Consider the following 14,485-nt stretch of genomic DNA (forward strand, 5'->3'; position numbering starts at 1 on the left):
GAAAGAAGAGATGGTGCATTGAGTTTAGCACAGCACAGGTTTTAGGGCAGCCGAGCGGTGTGTAGGGTGGTGTGGGGCCAGGAGAGGGCTAAGGAAACCAGATCACTGCCCTGAGGAGATCCTTCTCAGAGGAGAGTTTGCCTGTTGATAAAGGCCCCAGTCTGGGGCTCAAATCCCAGTTCTGCTACAGGCTTCATAGCTACACACTGGAATAAATTGCCCAGGAATAAATTGTAGAATCTCTGTCATTGGAGGGTTTTAAGAGCAGGTTTGACAGACTTGTCAGGGATGGTCTGATAAAGCTTACTCCTGCCATGAGTGCAGGGGACTGGACTAGATGACCTCTCAAGGTCCCTTGATTCTATGGGCAAGTCATTGAGTCTGCCTCAGTTTCCCCAGCTGCAAAGCAGAATAGTTCCTTCCTTCCCCCTCATCTTTTATCTCGTCTATTTAGAGCACAAGCTCTTTAGGGTGGGGATGGTCTTAGTGGGTTTGTGCAGTGCCGAATACAAATAATATAAGTCAGCCTGGTACAAGTGAGCAATGGGGAGGTTGGATCAGAGCACTCCAGGGGATGAGCAGGGTTCCTTTTGATGGTGATGGGTTATTTCTCTGGCCCTTTCCATCCCAAGGTCATTTGTGAACCTAACAGTTGCAAACCTCTGCCCACCCGCCCCTGAAATGCAACCATTTCTGGAGTGGAACACAGCGGCACTATACAACATAGGGTGGGCATGGGAGAAACCGCCGCCTATAGCTGTTGAGACTGGGGGAAGGATTTTAGGGGAGAGGAAGTCGGACCCTGCTTAGCTTACGAGCTCTGACGCGCTAACATCCCAAAGCACTATGGCCTAAGCAAGACTTTTCTGCTCTCTGAGGCTGCTCCGGGCTGGGAGCCTATGTGCCACGGCTGCAAAACTCACATGGTATTCTGCTTGTAGCGCTTCAGAGCCTCGTCCGCCACCACCTCCATGAACTTGGGGTCGTCCCAGGGGATCTCGCCCGGCACGGTCAGGGCCAGCGGATCCGAGTCGAAGAGCTGCACCGTCACCTGGGTGTCAGAAGGTCTGGAGGAGTCCTTGCGGCTGGGGGTCTTGGAAAGCACCTAGGGGAGGAAGTGGGAAGGAGCCCGGTAGCACCAGGGGATGGGCAACTTGAGAGCTCTGCTGGTGCCCTTGAATCCCATCCCTGCCAGTCCAGCCCTGAGCTCCACCAGCTCTACCAGGACCCTGCACTCCTGCCCCACAGCCTCCCTGATTCTAGTCCAGCCCAGGCCCCTGACGCATGGTGGACTCCATTCACAGGGCTGGCGGCAGCAGTCCTGAGTGACCCAGCTGTGCCCCTGCACGGCTCAAAGGCTTGTGAGAGGCTGTCAGGGCAGAGCAGCACTTTTGTCCCAGAGACAATTGCCCGATTATACACATCCCGCTCCTGACCCACTTTGCCTCTTTCCAGCTCTCTGCTATTCTAGGGAGGGAATGGGGGGGGGGGCCATGGGAGCCAGCGCTGGCAGCTGAGCTGAACTCAGGAGCTCCATGCCCAGCTGGGTGCATGGCCCATGTGACGCAGGATCCATGGGGGGAGGGGGGGGGAAACTGTGGGGAATGGACCAGTCTTGGCAGCAGAGCCACTCAGATGTCTGTTTCCCAATGGGCTTTGATGCCTCATTCATTTGGGTGGCACCAGCTGGTGCCAATTGGGTCGCACCCAATGTCAGGCTCCAATGGGCCTCCCTGCCCCCTAGTCCTGCTGGCCTGGGAGCATGCTCCCAGCCCACTCTTCTCCCCAGCCCATGCTGCCCCATTCCCCTCTCCCCCTGCTCCTCTGGGCAATGTCTCCCAGCCCCCTGCTCTGCCCCACAGCTGGTCCCTCCTGGCTGTCAGGTGCCTCCAGTCCAGGCTCTGTCACAAAGTGCGAGTGTCACATGTCCACCAGCTCTCTGGAGACCAACAGGAAGTGCCCCATGGGCCAGCAGAGGGAAATCGGGGGACAGCGTGGGAATCAGATATTAGTAGCCCATAGCTCCATCTTGGTGCCACCCCCAAGCAGCACAGGAAGGGCAGTGGGGACCCACCGTGGTGACCTGCAGCATGCCGTCGCCGTTCTGGGTGAGGTTGGCCAGGCGGGACACCCAGCCAAACTGCTTGTTGAGCTGGTCCAGGAGGCTGGAGGTGTTGAGCATCTCCTCCTGGAAGGTCCTCAGCAGCTCGTCGTACTTGCGGGTGAAGCGCTCCGCCAGGCGCAGGGCATCCTCGAACTGCTCCCGCAGCTGGCTCTGGGCCGGGTCCGTCTGGGAGCAATCTTCAACCCGGGGGAAGGAGGAGACGAGGGCATTATAAACACAAGAAGGGGTCAGGGATGGACTTGCCAGGATCCCCGAAAGCAGGAGGGCAGCAGGACACCTGGCTCCCGGCCCATTGCCCTGACAGTGGGTCTAAACCCCATGGAGACCCCCCCCCCCCCAATCTGCAAGGGATTGAGTGGGACTCTGGCTCCTTGGCTTTGTCAGCCCTCGGTTTCTCCACCAGCAAAGCCAAACCAACCGGTGCCATTGCTGGTGTTAGGACATGATAACATCTCCCCTAACAGCACCAACCCCTCCAGCCCTGCTCCCCTGCCGGCTAACTCGGGGTGGGGAGGTTAACGGCATGCAGTCACCACCCGAGTCCACTCACACCCCATCGCCCCATCACTAAACCTGCAGCCAGCCAGCTGCCACTTGGCTCTCAGAACCACAGGCTGCTCAGTTGATCGAGGCCTGGGGGCCTGGTGCAGACTGTCTCCCCTTCCATTCCCCTCCATGTTACACGTGGGTGGTAACTTAGGTCTATGGCCAGCTCTGAGGAGGTGTCGATTGGCCTGACTCCAATGGAGCTGCGCCTGTTAACACCACCGAGAACCTGGTCCTGGATCTGTGTGGGCCTAAATGCTGGTTACACATTGGAGTCGAAGATATTGGAGCAGTACTGAAACGTGCGATATTCTGCACCGAAATTGCCTAATCTAGGAACACAAAATACATATGGGGGGAAGAGATGCAACACTGCCCCCTGCTGGGGAGAGGGGGGGAAAATCACATCTAGAGAAGACCCCCATTTGTCTTACCCAAGAGGGGTGAGAAGCCGCAGTGCCGGTGAAAGGCGCTCACCAGCAGGGATAGAACTAGAGGACGCAAGTTCTACTCCCCCTGTGGGGTGTTTATCTATGAAAACACAGGCTGTTACCAGCACCTGGTTATATTGGTCTCCTTCGCTCACCTACAGACAGAATTTCCTGGCATTTTTCACACTTATCCTTCATCTTCAGGCAGCCGGCAGAATTGCGGCGGATTTCCCGGCACACCATGCGGTTGTCACTGGAGTTGCGAGTCTCTGAAGGGGTGGGGGAGGGAGGAGACACCACAGAGGTATAGCTTTACTTCTCAGCACGGGCAAGATGCACCAGCTCTCGTGCATTTGTACAGCACCTTGCACTCCAAAGCTCTTTACAAAGTACTAGTCATGTAGACAGTAAAGCCTTCCCGCCCCACTGAAGTGCAGTTGCTTCTGGGGTGGAGTGTGGCAGCTGTTTAACAGAGCACAGCAACTCTGCACAACAGCTCAGGATGGGAAACCGAATACTGCAGCCATTCAGAACCAGGGAAATATAGCAATTAACCAGACCCTGGAGTCTTAATCCCTCAGACACCCGCACAAGAATTTAAGGTTAGAGAGTCTGTCCTGTTATTCCCATCTTATTCCCATCAAGTCTGGCAAATGATTCAAGAGCTTGTGAATCACCTACTTAGGAACGTAAATAAGCTTCAGATTGCTTTTGCCGTAATCCCCTGGCCCTGACTATTTATTCTACAAGGCTTGAAAGTGCTCCTGCGATTGCTTTCAAGCCAAGCCGGGATGAGGCAATACATCACCGCATGGCTCCTGGAGGGAAGGCATAACAATACCACTGGAATTCTATTTCTAGCACCTTTCATCTTCAGACTATTAATACATGAACTAATCCAGTCTTGCCCACCTGTGTGAGGGAGGTGAGACGACCAGCACTGCCCTCTACTGGACAATCAGAGCTGCCCATCTGTGGGTCATAGGCCTTGTGCTTCTAGGAGCCCACAGAGCGTCCCTTTAGCACAAATGGCCAGGGCCTGTGCTTTTATCTAGACGTGAGGTTCCAGGTTCTAGCTTTGCTGCAAACTTCCCAGTGGCCAGAGTGCAGCATAAAGACAATCTCGGAGCCCTAGGTAGCCATGGATTTGTCAGAGTCAGACCCACTCTATGGCTGGGGAACACGAGGCAGAGACAAAGCGACTTGCCCAGTGCTGGAGCAGAAGCCAGCGGTTCCCCCCCTGTGCTCGGATCACAAGAGCAAACCTCCGTCATGGAATTCAGTGGGCATCGCGTGTGGTTTCCCCAAGTGGTGCTTTGAACCAGAACGGCCACCACACTGCTCAGCAGGAAGCCGCCCAGTGTCCTTCTCATTCCATGAGAGAGCTGCTGCCTTGCAAAATAAATCCAGGGATCAGAGCCGGGTGGAGGAAGACGGCTCCTCCGCTTTTGTTAACAGCAGATGGGAGCGAACTCGGATGCTGCAGCTCCCCCTGCTGTTTCAGTCTGCTTTGACCATTGCTGAAAGTATAACAGGATAGGGGGCGGGGGGGGGGTTCCTCCACCTTGAGCTCGCTCAGTCCAGGGACTGGAGCTGGGTGGAAACCGGACATTCCATGTTGCGGGAAATTCCAGGATTTCAACATTTTTTCCCCCCCAACCCGAGACAAAAAACAACTTTGTTTGAAGTTTCTCTCAAAATGGAATTTTTCCAAAATAAAGTTAGTTTGGGATCAATTTAGACTTTTTTTTTTTTTTTGGGGGGGGGGGGGGGGGGGGGGGAGAGAAGAAAATACAGAATAAACAGAATTTCAAGACAAGTCAAAACGTCCCAGCCCGAAAGCGTCAGGATGGAAGGTTTCGACCGACCATAGCAAAACCCTTTCCCGAATCCCCCCCCACTAGTTTTTAAACAAAAAACTTTGCTAAAATCAATAAAGTCCCCCACCCCCACCCCCCCTTTACTGAACCCAAACATTTGGTTGGAAAAGTTTCCCCACTAGCTCTACCTCAGGCTCTGCCGAGGTGTCCAACTGAGGGGTCAGCGAACCAGACTTAGTCCCCAGGGTGGAGGCCTTCTCTGGGGCCAGAGGGGGGAGACACCACAGATTAAGGCCAGAAGGAACCACTGTGATCACCTACTCTGACCTCCTGTAGACACAGGCCATAGGACTGCCCTGAGTTAGTTCCAGTCTGAAACTAGGGCAGATCTTTTAGAAGATCCAATCTGGATTTAAAAATGGCCAGTGACGAATAATCCTCCTGCCCATCCTAGATGAGCTGTTCCAAGGGTTAACCACCCTCACTTGGGCACAAGGCTAGTGCTGGATAAGTGATCCCAGTTCCTTCCGGACTACCCCCCAGTGACTAGCGTGTGCCTGGGGGGCAGGGCCCTGGCTCTGGTCATTACCACCCACCAGCTCGGCTGATCTGCCCCTCAAGGCCCTTGAATATCCCCCACCTGTGGTGGACTCTCCCAGCAGGGGGTCCTCCTGCTGCCTTCGAACCACTGGCCATCCTGCTCCATGGCCTTCTGGGCTCCCTCGAACATGCGCTGGGTCATCTCAAAGAGCGGCCCGAAGAGCTGGTGGAAGCCATGGTGCCGGGGTGGGGAGAAGAAGGGGTGCGTGTCCCGGACCACCCTGGCGTTTGAGTAGGGGAAGCGGAAGCGGAAGGGGGCGTGCATGGCCCTGCGGGAGCCCCCGGCGAAGGGTGAGCGGAAGAACGGGGCCATGCGGCTGTAGGCCCGTGTGCTCTCCTGGAACAGGTCGTCCACGCTGTCTTCTACTAGGCTGTAGCGCTCCTCCAGGTCCTCCAGCCAGCGGCCCTGCTGCTGGTCCTCCTCCAGCAGGGAGTCAATGCGCTCGCCGTTCACCCAGATGGAGACGGGGGAGGAGTGGTTCAGGAACTCCTCCAGCTACCAGAGCAAGGCAGGGACAGGATGTGGTGAACTGGGCAGGCCTCTGCAGACCCACCCACCACCCACCCTACACAGAGCTGGGGCCCACGCCGCTGCATCGCAGGGAGACCCGCTCCCTGCTACCTCAATGGGGCCGAGTTGGGGACCGCTACAGGCCCCGGGGAACCTGTGCTGTGGACCCGTATCCATATGGAAGATGTGGTGGACAATGACCGTCAGTTAATTCCTGTTGGCTCTCCAGAGGCTGAGAGACAATCAAAGCTAGAGCCCCCTCTCCCCCCAGTGCAGTCTGTCCATCTCAGAGTCGGAGCCATTGAAGAAGTCGACCACGAACACACTGGTCTCCTGGCACCACTGAGCCCTACAGGCTCCGTCCTCAGCCACATCACGTGCTAGCCCACTCTCCCATACAAGCCCTGCTGATCTTTCATAGTGTCCCACACCCTGGTAGAAAGAGGTCCTGTCTCTCCTATACCACAATGCCAAGCGCCAGAGAAGGACCTAGACCAAACAGCTCACTCACCTGCCGGCCAACCAGGCCCGAGCCGCTCCTGCACGTCCTGGAATAGAACCTCATGCAGGTCTGCTTCAGGCAGGGCTTGCATTCCTCCCACAGGGCCAGCATGGTCTCATTGCACACTTCCGGCTTCTCGGTCAGCTTCTTCTCCGTTTCCTTGGCTAGTTGCATGGCTTGCTGGAAGTGAAGGTGTTAAAACCAGGACTGTGAGGGGCTGGGCCACTAACGGGGATTCTCCCTTAGCTCAAGAGGCAGGAGCCTGGGTCTTTAGAGCAGGTGAATCAGAGTTCTAGCCCCACTCTTGCCAGGAAGAGCATGGGAAGCCCAACACCTAAGGAACCTCAGGGTGGGGCTGTGGATTTATTAGAGATTGTCCCCAAGCTCCCAATGCAGAGGGGATAAGTGACATGGCCATTTTAGACTCATTTTGCCATGTTCCATCTGAGTGTCAGACCCCCATGGCCCAAATTGCGGCGAGATTCAGCGAAAAGCTTTGCAGGGACAGATTCCTGCAATTTGCTCACCTCTTTCTTCTGCTTGGTCTCCTCCAGCGTGGTCAGGATCTCCTGGTGGTCTTTGCTGGTTTTGTCCATGAGGCTTTTCATCTGCTTCACCCCGTTGATGGCATTCTCGATCTCGGTGTCTATGTATTTGCTCCCGGCTACAGACATTTCTGAAGGGGGGCGGGGGGAGAAGAAGTTAATTGTCTCAGGAGAGACATGCTAAGATGGTCTTCTGCTGAGGATACCTCTTCCAAGATGGCCACCCAGACTCCACAAACACCATCTTCCCCACCCAAATATTTGGGTCTCCAAAGCCTATTTGCCCAAAAAAGGGTCAAATCCAATTTAGCTGAAATTTCACACAAACTTCTCATTTGCCCAGCTCCGTTCTCAGGCCACCAAGGCCCGAACCTTGCTTAGATTTGGGCTGGGACCCTGCCAGAGCAAGGTAGCCAACAACTGAATTTTGTTGCCAAAGATCTAGAGTAAAGACTGATCCCACCCAGTCCCCCTGAGCCCACTCCCCTCTGAGCCATGATAGCCTGCTCTCAGGTGTGCCTTTTCCACAGGACCCCACCTAGCAAACCCTGAAGAGTTGATACTTGTGCCGTGTCACCTGGCGGGGAGCTGTGGGAGAAATGATCTCATGATGCAAGCATCTGGCTTGGACCCAAAACACTCCTGATGCCAGGAACTTTGGGAGGAAGTTTGTTTAGATGGGCCTGATCCATATCACCCAGCCCCAGATCCAGATTTCCCCAGGGCTTGGGGGACCTGGCCTCAAGGGGTTTGGACCACAGATTCCTAGATCCCCAGGCCAGAAGGGACCATGTGATCTCCTGTACAGCACAAGAGAGAGAGAACAGCCCCTCAATAATTCCTAGAGCAGAGCTTTAAGAAAAACATCCAGTCTTGATTTAAAAAACCGTCACTGACAGAGAATCCACCACGGCCCTCAGTAAACTGACTCGGTCCATCCCAGATCTTTTGTTTTGGTTCCTGGGGGCTCTTGCGCCCGGTTTCCAGGTTCTTTCCAGCCTGATCCAAAGAAAGTCAGCCAAAAGCCTGGAGGTTTGCCATGTTTCAGATCTAAACCCACATCAGCCTAGCCCCCTCCCCTGTTCGTCCCACACAAACACCGGGGCCCCACACACCAAGTTAGCCCCCCACACCTGCTGGGGTACCTCCCCCCATACACATGCTGCTCCCCTGACTTTTACAGGCGGTCAGTACAATGGTGATGGGAGCCATAGATAAATAGACCCACTTTGGGGAGGGGGGGTGTCCTAGAAGCAACCCCTAGCAGCAAAGCCCAAGTAACAGCCGTAGTCAGTGGCTGGCGAGGCACCCGTCAGCTGGGGCACAGGGCACAAATCACAAACTGATCCCTGTATCAGCCTGCCTGGCCCTGCAGCGGAGTGTCATGCAGTCCATGGCGCTGTGTCTCCCGTATTACCCCGCGTGTGCCGATCCCACCAGCCTCAGCCACCCGGGGAGTTTCCGCCCCGGCGCATGGAGCCTCCCCAACGCCACTTACGTTGCAATTCGTTGGGAGGAACCAGGGCCTGGCCTTCCTCCCAGGACAGCAGGAGCCCCAGCAGAGAGAGCAGCAGCAGCGTCATCTTCCTCACCTCCTAGCAAACGCCAAGGTCGTGTGCAGGCCTGAAAGACAGGGAGGAGAAATCAGACAGACTCCCCCTCGCCGAGGGCACGTTGTACCGACGGGGCCGACAGATCTACCCACACACAAGTATGTGAACGCTCCTAGGAGGTTACAATAACCTCAAAGGACAAATGGTGCCGGGACAAGGTACAAGGAGACAGAGCGACTGAATGAATCTAAACAAAAAGGCCAGTGGATCTGATTCAAGGACAGTGTTGCAATTATGCTGGTTAGAAAAACAGGACCTAGAGCCAGAAATCAGTAGGTCGGAGATGAGGCCTAATTCATGGACAAAATAATGAGGGGGGTGGGCTATTCTGCCCATCACTCGCTTTTGGGGTCCTTAAAGCTTTTGGTCAGGCTTGACAAAGCCCTGGCTGGGATGATTTAGTGGGGGTTGGTCCTGCTTTGAGCAGGGGGTTGGACTAGATACCTCCTGAGGTCTCTTCCAAGCCTGATATTCTATGATTGAAAGAAAAATAGTTGAATGGGGAAAGTACAAAAGAACAAGAAAAATAAAAACGACAGGCTACTCCAGCAAGCTTCCCCATCCCGACTGGCACCCCACCATCCCCTAGGCCTTCTTCAGCCTCACCCTGAGAGATGTCCTGGCCAGAACAGGCCAGAGAGCAACCCAGACGAGATCGCCACCTCCAGATGTGTCCCAACCACCATCATCTTTGACACCGTCAAAGACTGCCAAACTGGGGGCTTTTCCTTCTAAAAATGGTCTCCAGCTAAAAGGAACAAGGGATGTTGTTCAAATGAAAGCCTGACTTGATACTTTACATTTCAAATGCTTTAACGGTTTAAAAAAAAAAAAATACTGGTGCGTTTGCCACGGTGCTAAGCAGGCTGTCGTCTCTGTATAGCAAACCCCCAGCCTTGTCGAACACCGGACGGTGACTCGTTATGTTGACAGCTTTAGCCCTTGCAGTGAATACAACAGTCTGCTCCAGCCCAGAGGCCCGAGAGAGAAACGCATTCAAGATACGGGCAAAAAATGGTCCGGGATTTAACAAGAGCCAAACTCCACCAGCCTGACCAGAGGCCTGGGAGCCAGGAAGAACTAAGCTCTAACTTCTGCTCTGACCCATGCTCCTGTCATGGCCATGGGCCTGTCACTTATCCCCACACTACAGTGGAAGGCAGAGCGTTTACCTCACACAGGTGTTTGGGAAGCACCATGAAAGCATCTTGCCTTTCCTAAGTGCTACATATCACAGCAGCCCGTTTATCCCTCTGGCACCATGGCTATGCCCAGCACTGACCTGGATAAATCCGTGTATTGAAGGGATTGTTTAATTCACTGGTTCAGCATCTCTGATCCCTCCAGAGCTGGTCCACACAGAGGCTAAGAGCCTACTACTGCTACAGCTTATGGAGTTACTCATTTAGTTTTTTGTGCTGAAGGTCCCAGGCTCTATCCTGCTAGTGACCCTTTGGGGAGGGATTTTGATCTCAGCAAGCTGGAAAAATAGGATCTAGATTCGGAGCGCTCAGCAGTCCGAGGGGTTTGGATCCAGCTCCATCTCTAGCTCCATCCCAGCCACATCAGAGACTTGCTGGGGTGGGTGTCTGGACTGGGGACATGAAGTAATGCTCCTGGGGGGAGCAGGGCTGGTCTAGACTCAGGGGAGACTGCTCTTTGGCCACAGGCAGAGTAGGGTCTGCACCCCAATTTGAGTGACCCCACAGATCTCAAAGCAAGAGGACTGAATAAACGAGGACTGAACAGTGACCGCTCCAACCACGAGCAAGCCACGCTGTAGCTCAGAATTAGGACGGCTTGGCAGAGCTTTGCCCCGAGAAGCAAAACAAAACCACAGGAGAAAAAAAAATGAGCTATGACTCATTTGAATGACTCGGCCCCCACGCAGGGGTCTCTGCTTATTTATACATGCATAAGGCCCTGGTGTCCCTGCTGTGACCCAAATGCCCACGAATTTCTGGCCGGGGGAGCTACCGCAGCCCTGAACTCCGGCCGGGAGCAGATGCCAAGACCTGATGCCTTGGAACATCTATTGTGCAGACATCGGAAGGTCTTACATAAGAGCCCCCAACCCATGTTGCGAGCAGCTGGAGGACAACCAGTTCCAGCCCTGCTTTGGGGGCGGGCTCTTTCCCGACAGGTCGGTGAATCACAGCGCAGTTGGCATGGGCTTGGGGGGAGTCTGGGGCCAGGCTGCCTCACATTTCTCGCCCGCAGCGTTCGCGAGCAGCTCAGTCAAACCCTGCCAGAAGCTAGAGAATAAAGTCGGAGGAAAAAAAAAAAAAAACAGATCCGCAGAGGCCCATCTCTGCCGTCTCCAATTCGCTACAGCCGCGCGGGACGCAGGCTCAGCCCTCGCTTTGGTACGCCCCAAACCCAGCTGGATTACAAGCCAACAAGCCCAGGGTGCGCGCAACAGAACACCTGGAGCCCTCGAGGCTGAGCAAAGCTTCCTGTGTTTTCCAGCCGGCAGGAACATGAACGGTTTCCTCCACAGGCAAGAGCCCAGCTAGCGCGTTTGCTGGAACAAGACGCCAGAAAGGTTTGCCTTCGAGCGTAGCGCCCGCTGCCGGAGACAATAGGGGCAAGTGCGTCAGACGCCGGGAGAGCAGAGACCATCAGCAGAAATAAAGTTAACGATCAGGACCTCTGATCAGCAGATCTCAAAGATGGGCTGGTAGCAGGATCCCCATGCAGCGGCTGGGGAAACTGAGGCACAGCAAGGCACAGGCCACACAGCAAGTGGAGAGCGGTTAGAGCACAAGTCTCCTGCCTCTAGCTCCGTGCTGTAGCCACTGAATGACACTGCCTCGCAGATCAGCAGGTAGCACGCACTTCACTGCATTGTCATTGCCTCCCTGGGCTTCCCTTTCAGTCCTAGGCAGCAGGGGAGGCTTTGAATTAAGCCTTTGGCATAGGGGGCTTTTACTGGGGACAGGGGCTGGGGATTGTCACATCTGGCGACAGCAGGAATCAATGCAGAGTCCCTCGTCAAGCAAAATTCTGCACAGGCGCCCCCATTCGCCAGCAGCACCGGGGAAGGGGGGGCAGCACCCAGACTGGGTTTAGCTCCAGCTCTGCGGTGGGGCTGGACCCAGCCCAAGCGAATGACGCCAAAGCGATAACAAGACGCTGAACGACCTTGCCAGAGACACCAGATCCCTCAGGCCAGAGGCAGCGGGATCGATCGGAGCGGAGCAGCAGGAGCCGCATGGCAACCGAGGGGGAGACAGAGGGAAGTGTAGGAGTCCGGGGGTGTAGCTGGGAAGTAGCAGCTCTCCCAGGGAGGGGGGACTGGACAAGAGGGCAAGGAAAGAAACACAAAGCAAGCCAGGGCAATCAGAACTTGTCCGGTGCAATGGAGTCCAGGGTTATTTAGAGCCTTAGAAAGTGAAGGAATGAAGCTACCCCATTAATCCAGCCTGTGCTCCCCACAGTGCTGCAGATGCCCCCCCAATCCTGACCCACAGCCCCCTGCTATTCCAGGCCCGGCCTTCGCACACACATCTCTGATGCTGCCGTCCTGAGTGAAACAGAGGCCGACAACCCTGCTGAACTGGGGGGGTAGTTTTCAACTGAAGTTGTCCAGCACCTTGTCGGGGTTAGGATAAGATCGGAGACTCATCTCGCTTGTGATCTAAGCCTGGAGCACAACCTGACTGCAGCCCTGGGCATTACCCCGGTGCTCCATGGGTCCCACGTAAATATCTTCAATATGGCTTAAGAGGGGGAACAATAGTCCCTGTGGGGGCCCCCCTCCCTACAGAGCAATCGCTTCACGGACTGCACCGTAGCTGTCCAGTGTTGTGGTCAGAGAGCATTTTCCTGTTACCTTGAACTCCCACTCCCCATCAGCGCACGCTCCCCGCACCAGGCGCTGCTATGGAACTACTCCCGGTTTTGACAGACCGATTCCCCCCCAAAACATCCATGCATGCCCCACCCCCACACTAGGCAACTAGCCAGGTGCATTGTGGTTATTCTCCCCTCCCCCGCATTGCTCAATTGTTGATGTGCATTGTGGTTATTTTCCCAATGTTTAAATACCATGAGTCAGAGCCCCAAGAGATTGGTTTAAAACAAAACAAAAAAATCTGGAGATTAAACAAAACAACAAAAGCTGGATTTTTTTTTAATTGGCCTTCCAGGCCTCTAGCAGAGGTCCCATTTTCAAGCTTCTCTGCACCTAGGAGAGCGAGAAGTGAACTTTGTAAAAAGAAAGCCGGGCTGTGACTCACTGGGGTTTTGAAAGAAAAGCCTAACTATCACAAGACCCGCAATAAAACAGTCAGTGGCAGCAACATGGTTGCCCTCACTGCATTGCACAAGTGGCCTCGTGCACTACGGCTAATTTCACCTTCCTTTGAAGCGTCCGGCGTTGGGAACGCCTGGAGGCCAAGTTCCCAGGTTTGCCAGGCCAATGGTCTGCGTACAAGAACCAACCGAATGCCGAGAGCCACTAACTGCATCACTCTTTCACAGTCAGGCATTCTCTCCCATACATTGTTTAGTAGCACCTCACTTTCGTAATCAAGACATGCCAGTGAAAAGCTGGAAATGGCCAGGACATGGCAAATCACTAGGGCCTGTAGCCCAGTAGGACATGTCCACAGGCAGCCCATTCCCACCCAAGGCCCCAGAACTGGCCAAGATGTAGGAATTCCCTCCTGACCCCAGGTGGGGAGCCCTGAAGCATGAGAATTCCCCTGGGTTACATACCTGCAGAGAAGGTGGGAATACAGGGGACACTGCTGAGAGTACCCTGCAAGGAGCCCATGGGGGGAGGAAATGACATGGGACAGTTAAATGCCCCCATCCCACCGGACCAAGCCCTGCACAGGCCTTAGTTACACCCACCAATCTGTCAGAGAGCCCTTGCAAGCCCAGCCCTGCTTTGAGGTGGAAATGGGGTGTGCCGGTCCCTTCCCCCAGGCGGGCAGGGTGAGCTAGGGCTCCCTCTTTCCCTAGGGATCGCCGCATGGATCCACCCCTCCCCTCCCACCCAGGACGGAGCAGGATCCCCCACACCCCCCTAGCCCCGTCTCTCTCCCCTCCCCAGGAGCGCGCACTGCCGCGGACGCTGGAGGAGCGCCCCTTACCCGGAGCCTCCAGCTCCATCCCTGGCGCCCCGCGGGGCTTTGCCCAGCGGCCAGGGCCGCCCTTGCGGAGCTTGGGGCGCGCACACCCCTGGCCGCAGCCCATCGCCCCGGCAGGGCGCATCGGCAGCTGCAGGCGCTCAGCGGAGTTTGCACAACTACGGGGGCGAACCCAGCCCTCCCCCGAGCTCTCCCCGCGGGGCTCACCTCTGCGTCCTGCGCTGCAAAGCGGGGGCTGCAGCGCTGGGCACCGTATTTATACCCGCGCCGCGCTCTGAGTCATGCCCGCAGAGCGGCCTGGAAAGGGGCCGGCCCGGCCCAGCCCGGCCCCTGCGTCTCGGCGGCAGCCAGTGGGCGCCCTTGCACCGCGCACGGCCGGGCTGCGTCCCCCCGGGGGCTCCTAGGCGGACGGGGGCCGCTGGAGCGAGGCTGCGGTGAGGGGCACATCCCCCCGCCACACACTCTCTGGCAGCGCCATCAATGCGCTCCTGGCTGGGTCCCACCTGAGCCAGGGTCCAGGCGGGTGCCTTGGTCTGCTCCAGCTACTGGGTGCCCCAGAGGCCCGGCCCCCTGGGGGTCACCCAGCCCAGCACGGGGTCAGCAGCGATCAGGGGGGCTCAAGGCCCCGCCTGTAACAGGCGCTGGGTCTGCTTGCAGCCCCCCGCCCCATACCCTGGTCTGGGAAACCCCAGG

General features: G+C 56.0%; 2 protein-coding genes across 4 annotated transcripts in view; one reads left to right on the forward strand and one right to left on the reverse strand.

Annotated features, from left to right (window-relative positions):
- Nucleotides 1-919: 919 nt before the first annotated feature.
- CLU (clusterin) lies at nt 920-14,139 on the reverse strand. Its single transcript, XM_065587377.1, is given in 9 exon segments — nt 920-1,105; nt 2,075-2,301; nt 3,258-3,371; nt 5,563-5,593; nt 5,596-6,018; nt 6,545-6,715; nt 7,063-7,211; nt 8,579-8,703; nt 14,000-14,139. Coding segments are annotated over 8 exon segments (1,386 nt in total). The 5' UTR covers nt 8,664-8,703; nt 14,000-14,139.
- Nucleotides 10,896-14,485, forward strand: part of SCARA3 (scavenger receptor class A member 3) — a 52,013-nt gene continuing 48,423 nt past the window's right edge. The window contains exon 1 of one of the 3 annotated variants that reach the window (XM_065587368.1): nt 10,896-11,520. The gene's annotated coding sequence lies outside the window, so the exon portion shown is untranslated. Of the gene's footprint in view, nt 11,521-14,092; nt 14,227-14,485 lie in introns of those variants that run through there. The other 2 variants (XM_065587370.1, XM_065587369.1) reach the window with 2 other exon arrangements.

This window comes from Chrysemys picta, chromosome 3 (genome assembly GCF_011386835.1).
Source record: "Chrysemys picta bellii isolate R12L10 chromosome 3, ASM1138683v2, whole genome shotgun sequence".
Taxonomy (NCBI): Eukaryota; Metazoa; Chordata; order Testudines; family Emydidae; genus Chrysemys; species Chrysemys picta.